General features: G+C 48.7%; 2 protein-coding genes and 1 long non-coding RNA gene across 21 annotated transcripts in view; 1 reads left to right on the forward strand and 2 right to left on the reverse strand.

Moving 5' to 3' along the window:
* PLA2G2C (phospholipase A2 group IIC) overlaps positions 1 to 18,604 on the forward strand; it is a 70,316-nt gene that overhangs the window by 31,194 nt on the left and 20,518 nt on the right. For 5 of the 14 annotated variants that reach the window (XR_011534807.1, XM_070600565.1, XM_070600629.1 and 2 more), the window contains exon 1: positions 16,795 to 16,934. The exons of 1 other annotated variant lie outside the window; for it this stretch is intronic. The gene's annotated coding sequence lies outside the window, so the exon portion shown is untranslated. Of the gene's footprint in view, positions 1 to 16,450; positions 16,589 to 16,785; positions 17,186 to 17,255; positions 17,978 to 18,604 lie in introns of those variants that run through there. 8 more of the 14 variants (XM_070600641.1, XM_070600575.1, XM_070600649.1 and 5 more) reach the window with 6 other exon arrangements.
* Positions 1,756 to 3,117, reverse strand: LOC139080378 (uncharacterized). Its single transcript, XR_011534855.1, has 2 exons — positions 2,987 to 3,117; positions 1,756 to 1,966 (listed from the first exon to the last, which is right to left on the reverse strand). It is a non-coding gene; the product is annotated as an uncharacterized lncRNA (long non-coding RNA).
* Positions 7,374 to 17,512, reverse strand: UBXN10 (UBX domain protein 10). Of its 6 annotated transcripts, XR_011534804.1 has the most exons (3): positions 17,138 to 17,512; positions 7,708 to 11,972; positions 7,374 to 7,589 (listed from the first exon to the last, which is right to left on the reverse strand). XR_011534804.1 is itself a non-coding variant. In XM_070600519.1 (2 exons), the coding sequence occupies exon 2, from the start codon at positions 11,955 to 11,957 to the stop codon at positions 11,121 to 11,123; it is 837 nt and encodes a 278-aa protein (XP_070456620.1). In that variant the 5' UTR covers positions 11,958 to 11,972; positions 17,138 to 17,277; the 3' UTR covers positions 9,005 to 11,120. The 6 variants fall into 6 exon arrangements, 5 of the variants coding, with proteins under 5 accessions (XP_070456620.1, XP_008517371.1, XP_070456650.1 ...); XM_070600519.1 differs by lacking the exon at positions 7,374 to 7,589 and having other exon boundaries at positions 9,005 to 11,972; positions 17,138 to 17,277; XM_008519149.2 differs by lacking the exons at positions 7,374 to 7,589; positions 17,138 to 17,512 and adding an exon at positions 15,174 to 15,276 and having other exon boundaries at positions 9,005 to 11,972.

An 18,604-nucleotide genomic window follows, 5' to 3' on the forward strand; every position in this document is an offset into this window, starting at 1 on the left:
AACTTCACGTGGCTCATGTTACCCCCTAGGTCTTTGAGGTTAAGCCAGCAGTACCGCGTAGAGAAGATTCTTCCAGGAAGCTGGGGGTTCCGATGCCTCTTAGATGATATAACTTTAGGTTGCCATTTTCAAGAGGCCAAAAACCAGTGTACTGGGGGTATGGTCTTGGGCCATGGGGCATTCACTCATTTATTTGTTACATGTTTACCAGGAGGGGTGTAGACAGGCAAGGTCCCAGCTCTCGTGGAACTTATTGGGGTTGGGAAAACAGCTAGTCAATGAGTGTATAAATAAGAAAATTTCAGGTAATAATAAAAAGTGAAGGAAAGGAAAGGCAGGTTAATGAGGTTCATGGGGTAGAGACTGACTGTAGATGGAGGAGGGGAAGGGGAGAGAGGGATGAACGCGCTGGTGCGGCAGGCAGATCCTTCTCTATGAATTCTGAACTAAATGTTTCCTAATTCTGTGATCTCCTTCAGGCGGAGGAAAAGCCATCTCACTTGTACAGCAACCTCTACACACACTCATTGCACAGCCACTCTTTCCTGTTACAGCATCAGTTCAGGCACAGGTTATACATTAAATAAGGGAGGACTTGTTCTCCAAGTCCCAGAGGCCCTGGAGCGTGGTCAGGCTGCCTGTGCGCCTTGCCTGCCCACCTGGCCCCAGGTGTAGATGGTGCAGAAACGCAGCCCCATTCAGGCTGGGCAGCTGGCCGAGTCGCAGGGCTCTATGGCAATTGTGGAACTTGAACCTCAGATCTGAGTGTTTTGCAGAAACGAGCCTGTTTGTGCTACAGCTCAGCAGTAGTGCTTGCTTTTAGCAAAGTCGCCCATTACAAGCAATAAAGACCCACTTCCTGGTGGGCTGCGGAGTCACAGAATGGAAAGGGTCCTGAGAGCTTGCCCAGCCTGTCTTCAGACACAGAATATGTAAACCATTCTGGTCACAAGGCTCCGTTTCTCTTCTTGGATATATCCAAAGACAGAGATCACAGAGGGACCCCCAAAATCTATTCCCCCAATGTCCTCAGCGTTACAGCTCTGCCTTAGATAGAGTCTCGGAGCCCAGGTCCGTTTTCATTCAGGAACGTGATCCCGGAGAGGGACATGCACTTAAATGGCGGCTGTCTCGCCTGCAGATCGGGCTTGTGTTCTTGTGAAAATGTAAAATATTTAGAGAACAGGAACCTACCTGTCTCCATGGTCCCTCACTGCTAAGAATATATTATCTTGATTAAGGTAATGAGAGACGTGCTCTGAAACAGGTGGATGAGGACCAAAGCAGATGGACTGAATTAATTTGTGTTTGCCAGCTCTACACAGAGCACTGCAAGGACTTTGAAAACCATGCCAAGCTCACCGAGGATGGCATCATTGTGAGACATGTCACTGTGAACTGGAGGAAGGGCTTGGGTGACCCAAATGACCCCAGTTAGTTTTATGCCTGGGATGCTGAGTGGTTGTTTTGTTTTGAAAGCAGGATATTTAACAGTTTCATTTCGGGGAGGTTGGCACCTGCCCTGTACAGAGTCTATTGTTAGGCACCCTAGGCACCCGGAGGAGCACAAAGAGGAATGAGTCACAGGCCAGTGTTGAAGGGCCTGGAAGCCTTGTAAAAGAGGCCAGCTGCACGCTGGTTCCAGGACATCGCTCCTCCCTTGGCTGGTTCCCTCCTACCCAGCCCTCTGAGCCTCAGCTCCCATATTACTTTCTAGAAGCTTCCCCCATCCTCCATCTGTGATTCCATGATATCTTTTAATGTATTTGTTAATTCCATAAACACTTACTGGGTGCCCACTGTGTGCCAGGCCCTGTTTAGACAGCTGTGCTAATCTCACGATGTTCTGGTTTTCTGCATACCCATCTGCCTCCCCACGCTGGACGGGGAGCTCCTTGAGGGCGGGGAGCACTTCTTCCTTCGTGCATCCCCAGTACCTGGCACAGAGCAGCCGCTCAGTACATGTCTGTGGAACAAATGAAGAGAGAAATGACAACAATATAAGATGGGTAGTTACTAAAAGAAAAGTTAGCATTTATACATATTTTTACAGGTGTCAAAACATTCTCAGTAAACGTTACTTCATCTGGTTCTTCATAAGAACCCCTTGTGAAGCAATCGTTTCCATTTGTGGGTGGGAAGGTTGAGGCTTGGGCAAAGTATGACCCACCCAGTAGAACATGGGACTTTGGAGGCCAAATCCTTTGCTCTTTCTACTCCACACAGGAGTGTGTCTTCTATGAGAATCTGAGGGAATAATGAGCTGGGGGAACCCAGGGAAGGGAGAGGTCACCCTCAGCAGAGAGCGTGAGAGACAGCTGGGCCTGAAGCTGGAACTGAAAGGTGGCTCCTGACCAGCAGAGCGAGGGGTTGGTAGGGAGGATGGCCCAGGGCAGGCTTGGGGGCCAGTCACTGGTCTGGCCTGTTGAGATTGAGAGGAAGAGGGCCATAGACCATGGGTGCTGGCAGGACCTTGAAATGACCTAGCCCAGCCCAGCAGTTCTTAGTCTAGCTGACCCTTAGCATTCCTATGAGTGTTTGGGGAGGGGGGCAGTTCTAAAAGGGTGGTCCCCAGGCTCCAACTCCAGAAACTTTAAATCAGAAGATCTGGGGCAGATCTTTTGAAAAAGCTCCAGAGCCTTTTGCATGCCGCAGTCCCCTTTTAAAATCCATTATTCAATTTTTCCCTTTTGGATAGTCTTAGAGTTCAGACGCCTTTTAGGAGGCATTTGTAGTTATGTTGAGTCAAAGGTTTGCTGGGATGGTCTGCATTTTCCCCAATGCTCGCAGCCTAGCTCTTGTCTGCCAGCTGCACGCCCCTCTTTACACGCTGGTCTTCCCACTCCTCTGCCTGACAATGAAGGGATAGCCTCCGGAGTTGGCGGTGAGCGTGTATGTTGATTTGTTCTCTCTAGAGCAGAGGGCTCACACCTTGGCCTTCCTGGAGGAGGGGACCGGGGAATCTAGACTGGTTGGTACCAGATACCTTGGCCTCCTGGGAATGATTTAAGCAGCATAGCACAACCTGAACAGCCAGGACCAAGTTCAAGAGCATTTCCAGAAAGTCCCGGGAGTATGCCCTCAATGGCCCCTCTCCAGTATAAATGACAGTTGGGGGCAAATACTCTCTGTAGAGTGCTCCCAGACTGGCCTTTGGCTCAATCTGCCTCTTGCACCTCCTCCACCCTCTTTTTAAACCCAAATTAAAAGGCATTAGAAGACAGTGTCTTGGTAGCCCAGGTCCTCAGACTGAATGTTCATGGCTTTGACCAGGCTCCCGTGAAGTTGAGCATTCAGATATCCTTCTGAGACTATTTGTTGTAGATCAATAGGAACATTTTCTGCCACTATTCTGCTTAGTTGGTTTCAGATTGTGAAATGAGATAAAAGACTAGTACAGTACTTACCATGTATGGTATTTGTTAATTTACATGCCTCTTCCCACTAGATTAGAAATTCCTTGAGAGCAAAGATCAGTCTGATTCATCTTTATGCTCCATGTCTGGTGCATGTGCATGTTCAGTTTTTTGGCTCAATGAAAAGATAGATATTTAAATAAGATTTGATTCATAAAAATCCAACATGCGTACAGTTCAGTTCACGACTATATGGATTTTTTTTCTTTTCTGCTTTATTTCCCCAACCCTCCCCCGTACACAGTTGTATATCCTAGTTGCAGGTCCTTCTAGTTGTGGGATATGGGACGCTGCCTCAATGTGGCCTGATGAGCCGTGCCATGTCCGCGCCCAGGATCCGAACCCTGGGCCGCTGCAGTAGAGCGCGCGAACTTAACCACTCGGCCACGGAGCCGGCCCCCGACTATACGGATTTTGAAAAGTCTATGCTTATATCAAGTGTAACGCATATATCAACAAATGCGAATGTTAAGAACAAAGAAATTTACCTCTCAGCCCCTCATCAGTCCCCACTTTCCTTGGTTTTATTTTGAATAGAGTGTCCAATATGACAACAAATTAACTGCACCTTGAGTTTTTAATTTTAATACTAAAAATATGTTGAAAGATATGTAAAAGTCTTACTATTTAATAGCAATCAAAGACATGAAAAAATTTTTTTTAAAGCTTTCAGTTTCTATTTTCAACTAACAAAAGTAAGGAAAATTATAAAAAGCAGTAACCTCAAAACTGAAGATGCTGCAATGACACTGTCAGGTGCTTGCAATATAATCCTTTGAAAAGCAAAGTAAAATCCATAAAGTTTTTAATATAATTTGACCAACCTATCCTGTTCCTGGAAATTTGTCCTAAAGAAATAATTCTAAAGATGCAAAAAGCTACATAAATGAAGATTTCAGCATTGACTTCTATAGCAAAAAAACTGGAAACATGTAAAGTTCCATAAAAGGGAAATAGTTTAATAAACCACAATACAGCAATATGTGGAAATATTACTCAGTCTTGAAATAATTATGAAGACTGTTGAATTTTGGAAAAAGAATATAAAACTGCTGTGTTTGCTAGAATTATAAATGTTAAAAATATGCGTGTGTGCCTACTGGCAAGAAAATAATGTGTAAATAAATTTAATCTTTAAGAATGAAACAATATATGCCAAATATTAACAATGATTATTTCTGACTGAAAGGATTATGGACGATTTTTATTTCCCTCTTCAATCTTCTCTATATTTTCCAAGTTTTCTATTAAAAAAAACATGTTTTGTTTTGGGAACCTCTTCCGCCTGGAAAAATAATTTATGATGATGATGCATATTATGGGTTAGTATTTACTTTAATACTATTTTTATAATAAAATTAAATATTACTTTTTTTAGAAAGTAAATGGATTATACACCCAGAAGCTGAGCCCTTCTCATGACATGTGTGGCTACCATTCTGGTCTTCATTTCTTGCTTGGATTATAGAAGTAATAGCTTCTACTTGGTCTTCCATCTTCTATCCTTGCCTGTTCTCAGAGCCAGAGTGCTGATTTGAGCATATATGTCAGAATTGCAATTTAGGATGTGCGCCCTATGGCAAACCATAGGCAAGTACAGAAGACAAAGAAGGGGAGCTGCCTTTCTAGAGAAAAAGGGGGGATAGGGAGGCGCTGTTCTAAAGGAAAGTCCATTGCGGGGAAAGTAACAGTTCAGAGTGGAACCAGCTTCTCATTGGCTCAGCTGCGGCTTTTTCATTGGCTGGGCTGTTCCTAGGTGGGGAGAGAAATCTTCCTTCAGTAGTAAAGTAGTTTTACTTCCTGTCCAAGATGCAAGCTCTTGGGCTCTTCCTGTTTGGTATAACTCACGATGTGTGATAAGGTATAAGAACGCCCCCTGCAGGCCTTCCTGACTCCAATTTAGTGAAGTTTTTTTTATTATTAATTTCCACAACTCCTATCATACTATATAGCTTATTATGTACATTGTTTCTTTTCTGTCTCCCCACGGTAGGGGGTAAAACATAACCCCCATAGAGGCAAGGAATTTTGGTCTGCTCTGTTCACTGATAGGCCTGATATGTGCCTGGCATTTAGGTGCCTAATATATATTTGTTGAATGAATTTGTTACAGAAGCTCTGAATAAGATGAGAGCCTGCTGGGAACTCCAGTAAGAAGAAAAAGAGCTAGCTGAGGTCCAGGCCTGGGTTGGGGAAACTAACAAACTCTCTGCAGAGTCTGGATCCAGAATCTTCAGGGCATGATACATTTAAGTCTGGTCTGGGTTGACACTGCAGTATCCCTGGGCTGGATGCAGGCGATGGGGTGGCGGCAGCAGGTGATTTCCAGACTGTCCTTCCCAGTTGGGAGGATGAGAGTTGCTGCCTTTCTCCTATGATTTGTCTGCAGGTGGCTGGCCACTCTTGTTAACAGTGGGCTGGGGCTGGAGCTGACCCAGGATGTCTGTGGGTGGTACTTGATGTGGATCAAGACTGCCCCAGGGAGAGAAGCCCAAGGCGTCCTGGCCTACATGCCATCTATCATCCTCCGGGAAGTATAGGACGTCCTGGCCTGATGCGACCTGATTCGTATCCCAAGTTATACGACCACCAGATAACCAGACCCCACCTGCACCGATACCATTTTAACGACTTTTTTACGTGATTCTTCCTTTGTCTTGTAAATAAATAACTCACACCTGTGCCTTATAAATTTAGCCCTACCCTCAACCCATTGCACTGCCCATGGGTCCTGTCCCCATGCCTACAGCTCTTCACTGCCCATGGGTCCTGTCCCCATGCTATTCTCTGAATAAAGGAGCACTGCTACCAGACCTTGAGAGTCCCAGAAATCTTTCTTTCAACTCCTCGGCTCGCCAAGCCTGCGTCAGTACTCACCCAAAAGAGTAGACCCATGATCCCTACCTCTCCTCAGAGGGCCGATGTCAGAGAGGTACGGTCCTCAGCTGGTCACAAAAAGGACCAAGGCCTTTACTGCACAGACCTCTTCATTGTGAAGAACAGGTGCGCATGAAAATTATGAAACTAGGAGCTTTGTTAACTAGGCCAAAGGACAGCGGTTTTATTTGTCCTCCAGAGGAGAAATGCATCCCAATGCTGCATTTGAATCAAAGGAATGAAGGGAGGCAAGAGAGGGAGGGAAGGAAGAGGGGAGATATAGATAAATAATGTATTATTTTACTGGAAGAAGGATTTCTTAAGTAACCTTGGTCTGTAGTCATACCCTTAGAGTTAGATGGTAATTGATTTCGTTTAACCTACACATTAAGTGAAATAGCAACCTTTTTAGTTGCATTTCTTCTTAATTAAAGCAATTAATAGCACTGGATTCTCTGTACACTCTGTCCAAAACCCTTCATGCATTTCCTTCCCATGAACATCGCTGCTGGGCAGTGTTTTTCCCCTGCCCACTACGTGTTTGTCTTGTTGCTGTCATGTTTGTTTGTCTGTTTTTGCAGAAAAACTCCACATTGGTGATATGGTCAAGCTAAGTCCACTTGGGTAAATCCCAACTTGTCAAATTAGCTTGCTTTTTTTTCCCTAAAAAGATGGATTATGTGTCCAGAATCTGACCACTTCTCGTGACATCTATGGCTACCCCTGGCCCAAGCCAGCATCGTCTCTCCCCTGGTTACTGTCAAGGCCCAGTAGTTGGTCTTCCATTTTCCCCGTGAGCCCTACAGTCTACTCAACACAGCAGCCAGCGCGCTCCTCTGAGCAGGACCATCAGGATGAGGCTGCTTAATTGTGCCCATCGGCAGTTGTCACATCAGTTGTTCAACCTCTCGGGGCAGGATTTAAGTGTGTCCCAAAACACCTCCAGAGATCTGTTCTGCATCGCCTGGGAGCGCGGCTGCTTCCGAAGCTGTCGCAAGGCAGAGCAGCACAGAGGGACGTCAGAAAGGGCTGGCAGAAACAGCCCTAATCAGGAGAGGAAAATGTCACATCACCAGTGTAGACAAAATAAAACACCCAACTTTATTTTTGTAACATGAGTTACTGTCTTGTGTGTTGGCGAGTCGCCGAAAGTCCGCTCCACTTGGCTTGCCTCCTCCGCAGTGGCCTCTGACCTTCGCTGCTGATATAGTGGGGTTTGGGTTCGTTCTGGTTTCGGGGCGAGGCTAAACAGGCTCGAGAACTTTTATCTTCATTGTCGTGTGTTGCCTTAGGGGACTAAGAAAACAGATGGTCCTGCTTAATTCTCAGAACGATTTCCAAACCAATGCTAAAGTAAAATAACCACGTTTTCTTCGCAATTCTATTTAAAAGGTAGAAAAGTAGATGATCTTACCATATAAAGGGCTCATCTAAAATAACGCCCAAACCGCAGGAAACTGTGCATCTTTTGATCTCACCTTATTAGGAAGACCTCAACAGAAAATCACGTAAAGAGAAACTTCTTTGCCTCCCGGGGTGGGTTGGCTCTATATGATGTTAGAAACCCATTTAAAACGGTGATGAAAGCATGAACAAGAGCAAACTTCAGCGCCTGGAATGCCCACTTTTGCGACACATGACAGTGATAGTGATCTCTCACCAGTGTGTAAGGTTAATTGGAGCAGGAGCCTCAAGACTTGGTTTCTCTGTCTGTAAAGCATCTTACGCAGCAGGGAGCTCTGGGGTACTGCTGGCCACGGTCAGGTTCACCGGGTCTCTGCCGCAGGACTGCCCTGGCTTGGCGGCTGCTGGCTGGGTCTCCAGGTCCTTTCAGGGCAAGGACTGTTGTGTCAAAACCACCTGCCATCTGTTGGTGAAAACTTTTTGGATTCTCGATGAGTCACTTATTTCTCCTGCTGTTCCTCCTGCTGCCAGGACTAGTTTACCTAGTGGACTTTCCCAGGGATATACTGGACTAACTCGTCATGAAGCTTTGTCCTGTGCAAAGTTCTGTCCCTAATGAGCAACCTCTTGTGCCAGCACGAGAAAAGGTGGGGACAAGTTACCCGGGCACTTCCACGAGGTGGGGAGAAGACAGGGCAGAGAGCCAGCCTCATCCTCACTCCAGGGGCCTTCCCGGTGAAGCTCCAGCTACTGCCTTCCAGCGCTTTGAGTTCGGAGTCCAGAGGTGTTTCAGATTTTCTTGCCCATGCTCTCTTGCTAGGGCACCAACGCCTGACACCAAGTGTGGCAGAGGGTAGGCCCTCAGTGACTGTTGGTTAAATGGATGACTGAGGTCTGTGACCACAGGGTGGGCAAAGTGACCTACCCAGGGCCACCAAGAGTAGCACACTGGGCCCAGTTTAGCCCAGTAGGCCAGGGTGCCTAATTGGTGCAGAGCCACCAAGAACTCTGAAATTCTGATATAGTCTGTTCTTGCCAGCTTCAAAAGGAGAGTACGTGGAATTATTCTGGGGAGAAATTCAGGCATCTCTTGCCACACAGACGAGCGTGGTGCTATGATCTAAGCGGAAAGCAAGAGATAGAGGAAAGTGGGCATCTGCAACCCTGGGCAAGAGGACTAGGATTTAACGGCAGAGCCAAGTGCTTTGCCAAGGAGAAACCCGAGGATCCGACTCACGAGCCCCTCTGACCACTAAGTGTGGCAGTGGAAGTCTGGGCTAAAACACAAGATACGCTTCTCCACTGACTCAGTTTCACACAAACCGGTTTTTATTGTTAGTATCATCATCTTTTGTCCCCCCCAAAAGTGTTTATTAAGGTGGTTCAAATCTAGCTTTATTCACATATCCTAATATATTTCTATGCTTTATGCCTTCCGTTGTTTTCGCCACCCCCAAATTCTAAGGTAAACAGCAGCAGCAAACCCCGAAGTGTGGAAGATTCCAACCCCTTCAAACATGCTCCATTGCACTGAAGTTTTCTAAAGATTTCCTGCCTCGAGCAATTACCGAGTCCCAGGTGGGTGGGAGTTTATTCTTACCACAGAGGAGGTGTGGGCCTGTGGGAGGCTCTTCCCCCTGCTCCTACATCAGAGGCAGAGTTAGGAGATTGAGTCCTGGCTGGGAGGTGGAACTCCTGTACCGGGAGGACCAGACTCGAGCCACCAGGCCCTTCTGCCAGGGTCACTGATTGGGAGAGGTGGCCAGTTGCGTGGGCCTGCTCAAGGCACTGCGAGCCCCAGCCGACCTTGGCAGGCAAAGGAGCAGCTGAACAAATGGTCTTAAGAAGTGGTATGAAGGATGGTATTAAGAAATTTCATGAAACATTTAGGAATAATCTCTTCTAGAGTGATCTGGCTGGTGTGGGATGCAGCCAGGACAAGGAGAGCCTTCTTCAGAGGAAATGATGGTGGTACTAATCTCCATGGCTAAGTATCGATTTGCTGGGAGTCACATTTCCAACCACATCCCTTATCTATGCACAAGATACACTTGTTGCTGAGGCAGCAACACTGAAAGCAACCCAGAAAGGACTCCTGCCTTCTCTGTGTACCCAGGAAGTGGGGTCCATAGCAGTACTCGGGGCTTTGTGATGGTTAAGCTTGGGGGGACAAGTGTTCCCTACTCTGAACGGTGATTTGGCCATAAAGGGGATCCAGAGGAGAGGTGGCACTCTTGCTGAACTTACAGTACAAGAGAACTTTGGCAAACTGTCCACGTCACCACTGCAGAGTTGGAAAAACAAGACTCTGTGGTCTTCAACACAGCTCCAGGCTAAGGCAGTCAGAGGCACTTCACGCCCATCAACCAGACTCGGGCACATGGTCTCCCAGCACAGGGACAGCAAAGTGACACCAAACTGAGGCGCCTTCCTCCTCCAGGGGATTCTAAATCAGAGAACAGGGGCACTGTTGTCGCTTCAGGGGCGCCTCTGTGTTTGAAGTAGGCGAGACACTGAAACTGGGAGATAACACGATGTACCCACAACCAGATAAGCCAAGGAGGCCTTGAGTATAAACTTGTACAGACTTAGAGCCTTGTGCATTTTAAAAACAAAAGATTCCATTACTGACAAAAGCAAAGGGAATCAGATTACACCGGCTTTTCTCAGCTTTGGAAAAATTTTGCACACAGTGAGTACCTACCAAAAGTTGTAAAATCTCGTCAGTCTCTCTTAAAAAGTAGCTACTGGCTAATCCACGGTTGTGGTAGCAAGTGACTTTCCAGCTCTCAGACTGCTTAGCAATGTTGATGTGCTGGCATGTTTGTATTAGCAAAAGAGCTGCTCTTTCCTCTGAAGCCACCTCACACAAACAGTAATCCCCAAAAACCTCGACACGTCGAGCCCAGCAAAGGGGCTCCTTCCACGAGAGGGTCAACCGCCTGTTTCTCAAAGATGCTTGCAAGAAATACAAATGCCACGTCGACATTTCCTGAACCCTGGTTATTTACCAGACTAGAATCCTCTCTGGGAAGTGTTTAATCCCGCATCAAATACAGAAAGGCAAACCATTGGCTTCAAGAGAGTGAGAGTTCATTGTAAAGGCAAACAGGTGCTCCAGAGGGACCCAAAACTCTGGAAAGGAGAAGGCCTGGTTGCAGCTGTTTCAGGAACCGCCTCGGGAACTTGCCAGTTCATCCCAGTGGTGGAGAGAATTTAACAACTGGAAGAGAATCTTCTTAAGGCACCCAGTGCCTGTGCAAATTTCACTGCTTCAAAGGAGATGCTGTGAAGACAAGAGTCCCAAGCATCACAGCCACACCAGGTTCACATGGCACTTCGAACCAAGCTGCCTGGGAGGCCATGGCACCCGAGCACGCTCCTTGCTCAGAGACCCAGGACCCCAGCTGGGTGGCTGCAGACTCATGGCCACCCCTCCCCATCTTCCTGGGAGATGCCCAGCACCGACTTGTGGGGGATTCTGCACTCTTGCAGAGATTTGGTGAGGTCAGAGAAACGTCTCCTGGGCACCTCCATCGTTTCAACGCTGCAGTGTCGGTAGCTGGCCTTGTTCTTGTGCTCAGCCACAGCAACAACGGTCTGTAAGTTGTCGGTTGGCCGGAAATGGCGTACAAACCTTCGACCTGAGGGTGATCTGACAGCAAGCAGCAGCCTTGGCTCCTGATCTGATGGTTCCTCCAGGTCTCCAGGCCCGGAGGGGCTCTGTCTCTTGGTTTGGACAATGAATTTCCTCTCCGGGGAACGAGCTCGGGCTCTGGAATCTTCTGTGCTCATCTTCCTGGTGCAGGACTCCTCTCGGTACAGAGCCTGGATGCCGCTCAGCTGCAGTGAGCCGGCCTTTTCGGCCACGGTTTCCACAGCCCTCTCCTCCAGGGTCTTCCTGTTGATGGAAGGAAGAACTGGGTATTTATTGAGGGAAGACGAACCCCCGAAGGACACCTGCTGCGGCAGCTCCGGGACCTCCTCAGGAGCTCCCTGATTCGGAGATTTGGGTGCACAGGCTCCTGGTTTCTGGCTGCTTGGCAACTCATAGGGAATGGCTGGAGGCAGGCAAGGCGGTGTGCGCTGAGAGCCCACCTCTGCGCCCTGGGATTTGTGCAGACTGGGCCGCGTCCGTCCCTTGGCGGACTTGGGCCTTATGACGTGCATGTCTGGCTGCCAAACGAAGCTGTCAGCCGCTGTGCTGATAACAGTGCCACATTCAGGGGGGGTTATGTTTACAGGAGCTTCTGTGGCCATTGCTTCTCAAGACCCCTAAAAAAGCAGGAGAAAAGAGAGAAGGTCATCGATTAAACTTTCTGGGACTTCTGGGTCCGAGCCCTTCACTCTCCAGGTGCCAGAACAACCAACAACCAACCAGCCGCTGTCGGTGGCAGAAGGCTTCTCTGGATTTTTGGCATCTGGAGAGGGGCGTCAGTTGCAATTCATTCATTCATTTCAGCACTTGGCATTTACCAATGAACCAAAGTCCTTACAACTTAAATTATTCGAGTGAGGAAAGACCCACAAGTAAATCGATATTATCAAAGAGTAATAAGGAATGAGGAAAATAAACAGAACCTTGGGACCAAAAGTGACTAGGGTGGGAGACTAATTCTTATGCTTATTGGGGGAGCTTCCTTTAGGCTGAGAGACCAGAGGAATGAAAAGGAACAAGCCATGGTCCAGTCTACGGGAAGGGGTCAGCTAACTTTTTCTGTAAGTATTTTCAGATTTGGAAGCCACGTGGTCTCTGTTCCAGCTACTGAACCCTGCCACTGTAGCATAAGAACAGCCATACACAATACATAAACTAACGATTGCAGCTGTGTTCCTATAAAAAAAAACTTTATTTGCAAAGACGAGGTGGGCCAGATTTGGCCCACAGGCCATGGTTTGCCCACCCTTGATCTAGGGGGCAAGTTTCCAGGCGAGGGGAGAGCAAGGGCAAATCCCAAGGCACGGCCGGGCTTGCTGTGCTCTGAGGCATCTGCGGGCTCCGGGGGTGGGGAGCCCCCAGGCGTGGCCTGTTCCCTCCCACTGACATGGAGGCAGAGAAAGGAGTGCTCCCGGTAGCTGCCTTTGCTTAAAAGAGCAAAAGCAACGCTGTTAAGATACTAGGCAGGGAAACAGACTCAGCTGCACTCAAGAGCTGAGAGGCAGATGACAACTTCTCCCCGCACCCCATCTAAGGAGCTTCTTAAACAGGGACTGCCAGCGGCTCCGGTCCAGGGTTCACTGTGGGAGAGCCACCCTCGGTGACTCCCATTTTCCCTTTCTCCCTCATTCCTTTTCTGACTCTTTCCCCATCTTCCCATAGCTTGCCCTTACTTCATGTTCCTTCCTACTGTCTTTTCATTCAGCCTTGCTAGGTGGCTCTGAACAAATTACTTTAACGCAACATACCTCCACTGCCCTAACTTTGCCACCAGTGGGTTTCGGGGAGAGGAGCAGGAAGCCCCTCTGCGGACCCGCCCACTGGCCAGAACTCAGGGAGATGCTCAGGTTCCAGACTGGGGTCAGCAAACCTTTTCCGTAAATGGCCAGATAGTAAATATTTTTGGCTCTGTGGGCCATATAGTCTGTCATAACTACTCAGCTCTGCCCTTGTAGTGTGAAAGCTGCCACGGACGGTATATAAATGAACAAGTGTGGCTGTGTTCCAATGAAATTTCATTTACAGACACTAAAATTTGAATTTCATATAATTTTCATGTGGCATAAAATATTATTCGTCTTTTGATTTTTTTTCAACCATTTAAAAATGTAAAAGCTATTCTTAGCTCACGAACCACACAAAAATGGGTGGTGGGCCAGATCTGAGCGGTGAGCCATCACTTACCAAACTCTGTGCTAGCCCAGCTCCAAAGGGGACTCTGGGCACAGGCTAATTCTATAAATGTGCGAGCCAGAAAAGCAGAGCAATTGCCCCAGGGTCACAAAGCCAGCTAGCGGCAGAGCATGAAACAGAACCCAGGTCTTGTGACATCTGGTCCTGTTCTTGAGGACCGGGCTTGGTGTCTCCCCAGCACTTATCATTTTCTGTCTTCCCACCTACCTTGTAAACACTTTGGGGGCCTCCAGACTTGGATCTCCCAACAGGGTGCTCATTACCAGTGAAATCACATGGAAGCATGTTCTGAAGTGCGGCAGGAGGCGTAAGCATTTCTCTATGCAGGCCCAGAACTGCCAAATGAGATCTCCCCCTCTTTCCTCGCCATTTTGGTGGGCCCTCCACTGACACGGTTACCACCAGCTCCTCCTCCCCATTCCTGGTTACATCCTTCCCAGGACACTGCCACGTCTTGGGCTCCCCGCCTCCCTCTGAATCCTGACCACTACTGTGACTGCTGCTCTCTCTGCCCACAAGCTGACCAGGTCTCTCCCAGCCCTCTAAAGACCTTCTGGTAACTTCCCAGTGCCTCATGGTCCCCAAGAAGCAGCGTGTTTGGGTGCAAAGGACACAGCACCTGATGTCACAAGACCCGAGTTCTATTTCAGGTTCTGCCAAGAGCTAGCTATGTGACCACAGGGCGATCATTCTACCTTTCTGCTGCATCACTTTCCTCAATGACAGAATTGGCTATATCACCTAGAAGACGTTATTTAAACACCTCTGAACATCAGTCTCTTTATCTGCACCATGCGGACAGTAATAAGAAATAATGCAGGTAAGGCTGTAAGCACCAGGCTTAGGACACAGCCAAGGCTTAATTAAGTGGTAAGGCTTTTTTCCTTTTGTTTTTGTTTTTCTGTTTGTTGAGTGCTTTCTATAATTTTAGGTCCAAAAGTCTTACTTGTTGCTTCAGAGCTTTTTCCCAGGGCATCCTTGGTGGCTGCATTCCTAGTCACCTCCAACCAGATGAGTAAATCAGGGCACTGGTGCCTACCCTGCCCACTGCGCAGAAATGCCAGAAGGTTGGTTTCAACGAGCTCCTGCCTATGAAATTGCCTCAAAAATGCAAAAGAAACGCTTTCTAATAAATTTCTTCTAACTCCACACTTTAATCCTATACTTACCTCAAATTCACTAACTCCAAGCTACCTCCATCACCCAGTCCTGAAGGATGTCATTCAAGCCTCTTAGCTTTGCACTCTAACATTCTGTGCACATTATCATTACTGCCTAATTTTAGGAAGCATCCTCTTCTTTCCCACTAAAACCACAACTAAACAACACACAGTAGCCCTACACATGCCTGAAGTCCTACTCAGTTCAAAATCTACCCTCTCTTTCTTAACTCAAAGGCCTGTTTCCCGATTCTGCTCACAGACTGAGTCTGTCCACATTTTCCACTTCTCCCAGTCTTTCACACCCAATCTGGCAGCTGGGAGTTCAGAAGCCTTCTCCTTGGCATCCAAAAAGCCTGCCCAGCTCCTTGTTAATTTAATCTATCTTCTCATCAACTGTGAAGAATGTGGTTTTTTTTATAAACATATTTTAGTTTTACTTGAGTTCTAAAGTCCCTCACTTACAATTAAGCAGCTCTGCACTTGAACTCAGGACGGCAGGAGCAGGTCCTAATTGTCCAACCGTTCTGCTAAGACAAGCTCCACTGGGAAAGCGCCTCCCCTCCCGGCCTGGCCTGCCCTCCCCCCCGGGGAATGGCTATTAATTTGCCACAGCTTCGACAGAATTATCACAGACTTGGCTTCCAACTCCCACACAAGCCTCAGGAAGGCTCGACTGTCAGCAAGTTTGGTAACTTAGAAACCTCTTCCTTAACGACTTTGATAAGGAAAGTCATGTGTTCTCATAGGCTCTCTGCGGGGTTATTTTTAACAGTAAAACTTGAGTATGTGCATGTACTTTCTATACCTTTTGGTACTATATAATTATCCATGTTCAGGGGGTGTCATATTCAAGACACCCTGGTCATAAGATAACATGACTTGGAGCTGGCTCAGAGGAAAAAAAAAAAACCTCAATTATGACTAATTCCTATAAGCCCACTCATGGTTATTTAGAGACTAACACCTCCTTCAGGTAAAACTGTTCCATCGAACCTGCTTTCATAACCCACTGCCTCCTCTCGAGCGCGGGACCATCTGTTGCATGGAGGGAACACCAACTCTCCCCAGCCTCTATCTCACAGAGAGGGGAGGGCACGGAAACAGGTGTTTGGGGACCTGGACCAATTCACACCTTGGGTCCCTGACTCTGCCTGCCCCCCTCAGTCCAGGGAGGCTTCTGCAGCACCCATCACTGTCCCTGCTCAGCTCATTTCACCACCTCTAGGCCTGGCAGACTCTCAACCACAAAGTGATTTGACAAGATCTGGGCGTAGGCATCCATCAAGCTGCCAGCTGAAGAGGCAAGTGGCCTGTTTACTTAAACATAATAGCTGCACCCCCGAGGGCTGCTAGGAGTCAGGAAACAAACATTGATAACTGTTTCCAAGGAACCGCCAGAAGGGCAGGTGCCCACTCCTTCAGACTAATTGCCCAACCAACTAGAAAGAAGGAAACATTGATAGGAAAAGCTAAAGCCATATTCCTGCTTTCCAAAGGCACCCACCTCCCACCAGAGGGGCAGCTCACCCTTTCTCACTCACAACCTAAATCTAAATTGACAGTAAATGCAATAAAATATACCCACCCACATCCCATCTGCTGGTATATACCAAGGATGCATGCATTTGAATTGGTCTTTTAAAACTGTTCATCAGTTAATACCACCCCCTGCCAATGCCCCCTCCTCCTCGTGAGGCTCAGGATGAAAACACTCAGAAGAACCAACAGGAGATGGTAGCTGGCCTGAGAATGAGAAAACTTTGGTACCATTCCCAGTTCCACCCGGGCTAATGATTAGAAGGCACTGTCCTATGCAGAGTGCCACATTTAAAAGGGGGAGTGGAGAAATTGGACCACAAGCCACCAAGTGATCAAAGGTTTGGAAAAGGAACTGGGGATGATTCCAAAGGTGGAAGGGTGGGGGGGCAGCTCAATTATCTCCACGGCCTGGCAGCTCTGGAAGGAAACAAGCTTAAGCAGTAGAAGGAGGGCTTTGGGGGAGGGCAAGAAAGGCATCCAGAAAGTGAGAGTTGCCTTGGGTGAAAGAGGCTTGGTCTGGGGGAGGCTCAGATCTGGTTCCGGTCTCTCCGTGTGACAGGACATCCTGCTGTCCCTCTGGATCTGTGCCCTCCTCTGTACTGCCCAGCCAGAAGGGCATGGCCCAGCGCTTTCCTAGGCCCTCTGGCTTCCGCAGAGCCCGGCAGGTGTCCTAATCCAGCAAGGGTGAGCTCTGGCCAGGCTGGCTTTGCCCCTGGGGAGTAGCCACTTCTCTCACGGGCCCTCGCCTGTCTCCCGGGGTTCGCCACAGGGCGGGGTCTGGAGATGCCCATCGGGGCGATGTACCGGGGGAGGTTGGGGGGGGGGGGCTCGGATCCACCTCTCTGGGACCCGTCCAGGCCTCTAGAGGGAGGCCGGGCCGCGCTCACCTCGCAGCTCGGCTCCATCCGCCGCCGTCGCCCTGCTCCGTCCTGCCGGTAAACAGCCTGGGTCTCCCGGGCAACCGCGCTGGTGGGGGGGGCCACGTGCTTCCGGTCTGGCAGGATTGGCCTGGCCTGGCCTGGCGGGGTGGGATAGGGGGCTGGGCGCGGGGGCGGAGGCCTTGGTGGCGACAGGGCGCCAGTTGGTCTCGCTTGCCTGCCTGGTTGCTCACCTCCGAGGGGAGAGACCATCAAGGGGCGGAGAGCCCTGGCCTGGGGGCCTAAGGGAGGGGAACAGTCTCGCCTGACTCAAACCCTGTGACCTTGAATCTTGAATTGGGCCCTGATCTTCTCGTGTCATGAAGCTGCTAGACTGGTTTCTGTGAACCCTGGAATCTGAGTGGCTGCTCTTTGGGCATCTGAGTTCAGGATCACTTGTCTGCCTATTCTGTCCTCAGTGCAACCCTGTCCACACCAGTTCCTCGTCCTCCTCCTTTCCACATCAGCCTCCCGCTGCCAGGCCACATCCGGAACCAGCTTATCAACCACATCTGCTTTGATTCTCCAACCAAGACCTCTTGTACTTCCAGCAACTCTGGTCACTTCCACCTCATTTGTCTTTCAGCATCTTCCAGACTCCAGTCCATGGCCCTCTGCTTTCTCCCTGCCTATCAGCCTGCTTCTCCCCGATCCTGTCCAGTCTGTGGTCGGTTGCCTCAGCCAGTCTCTTGAAGAATCCTCCATATGCCCTTGTCCTGCTGTCTCTCCATCCCTCCCACCTGATGGAACCCCAGTCAGTCCACCTACACCCAGGTGCTGAAGAAATGGTGACCAGCCCCAGACGTTGAGGTAACGGGAACGTGATCTCCAACCTCAATTGGGCATACAACCCTATGCAGAAATCCTTCCACTTTCCCCAGCTCCGTTCTGTCTCCTTTCTCCTCAGTGGCTCTTTCAAACCTTGTCCTCTCTCCTGAAATTGCCCCCCTCTGCCCCCTCTCTCCTCCCATTCAGAAGGCATCCTTCCTCCCCTCTTCAGAGAGAAGCTGGAAGCCATCGTATGGGAAGGCTGTCAGCTTTCTGCCAGGAAACTTACAGACTTGTCTACTTTTGTTTCCTTGCTTTCCTCCTTTCCTCTGTTCTAATGGGAGGGAACCGTCCTCTGATTCTGTCCAAGACTGACTCCCGTCCACGACTGCCCTGAAGCCTGTTCCCTGCCACAGGGCCTGACGTACACACACCCTTCCCATACTCCAGGCATTTGCTCCTGCTGTCACCTTTGCCTAGAAGATTCTTCTTCACCCTCCCCAACTCCTCCTCTCCTTCCTTTGCCAAATGCCCACTTGCCCTTCAGATCCCAACTTAATGGATGAACACTTTCTTGCAAAATGGAATTAAGGTGGCTTCAGGAGTCCTAACTGGACTATTGTCTGCCAGGCGCTGTTCTAGATTCTTGGAATATGCAGATGAATAATT

Source organism: Equus przewalskii, chromosome 2 (genome assembly GCF_037783145.1).
Source record: "Equus przewalskii isolate Varuska chromosome 2, EquPr2, whole genome shotgun sequence".
NCBI lineage: Eukaryota > Metazoa > Chordata > Mammalia > Perissodactyla > Equidae > Equus > Equus przewalskii.

Excerpts from the sequence above, each read along its gene's own strand:
- UBXN10 (XM_070600519.1), bottom strand. The coding sequence starts at position 11,957 with ATGGCCACAGAAGCTCCTGTAAACATAACCCCCCCTGAATGTGGCACT.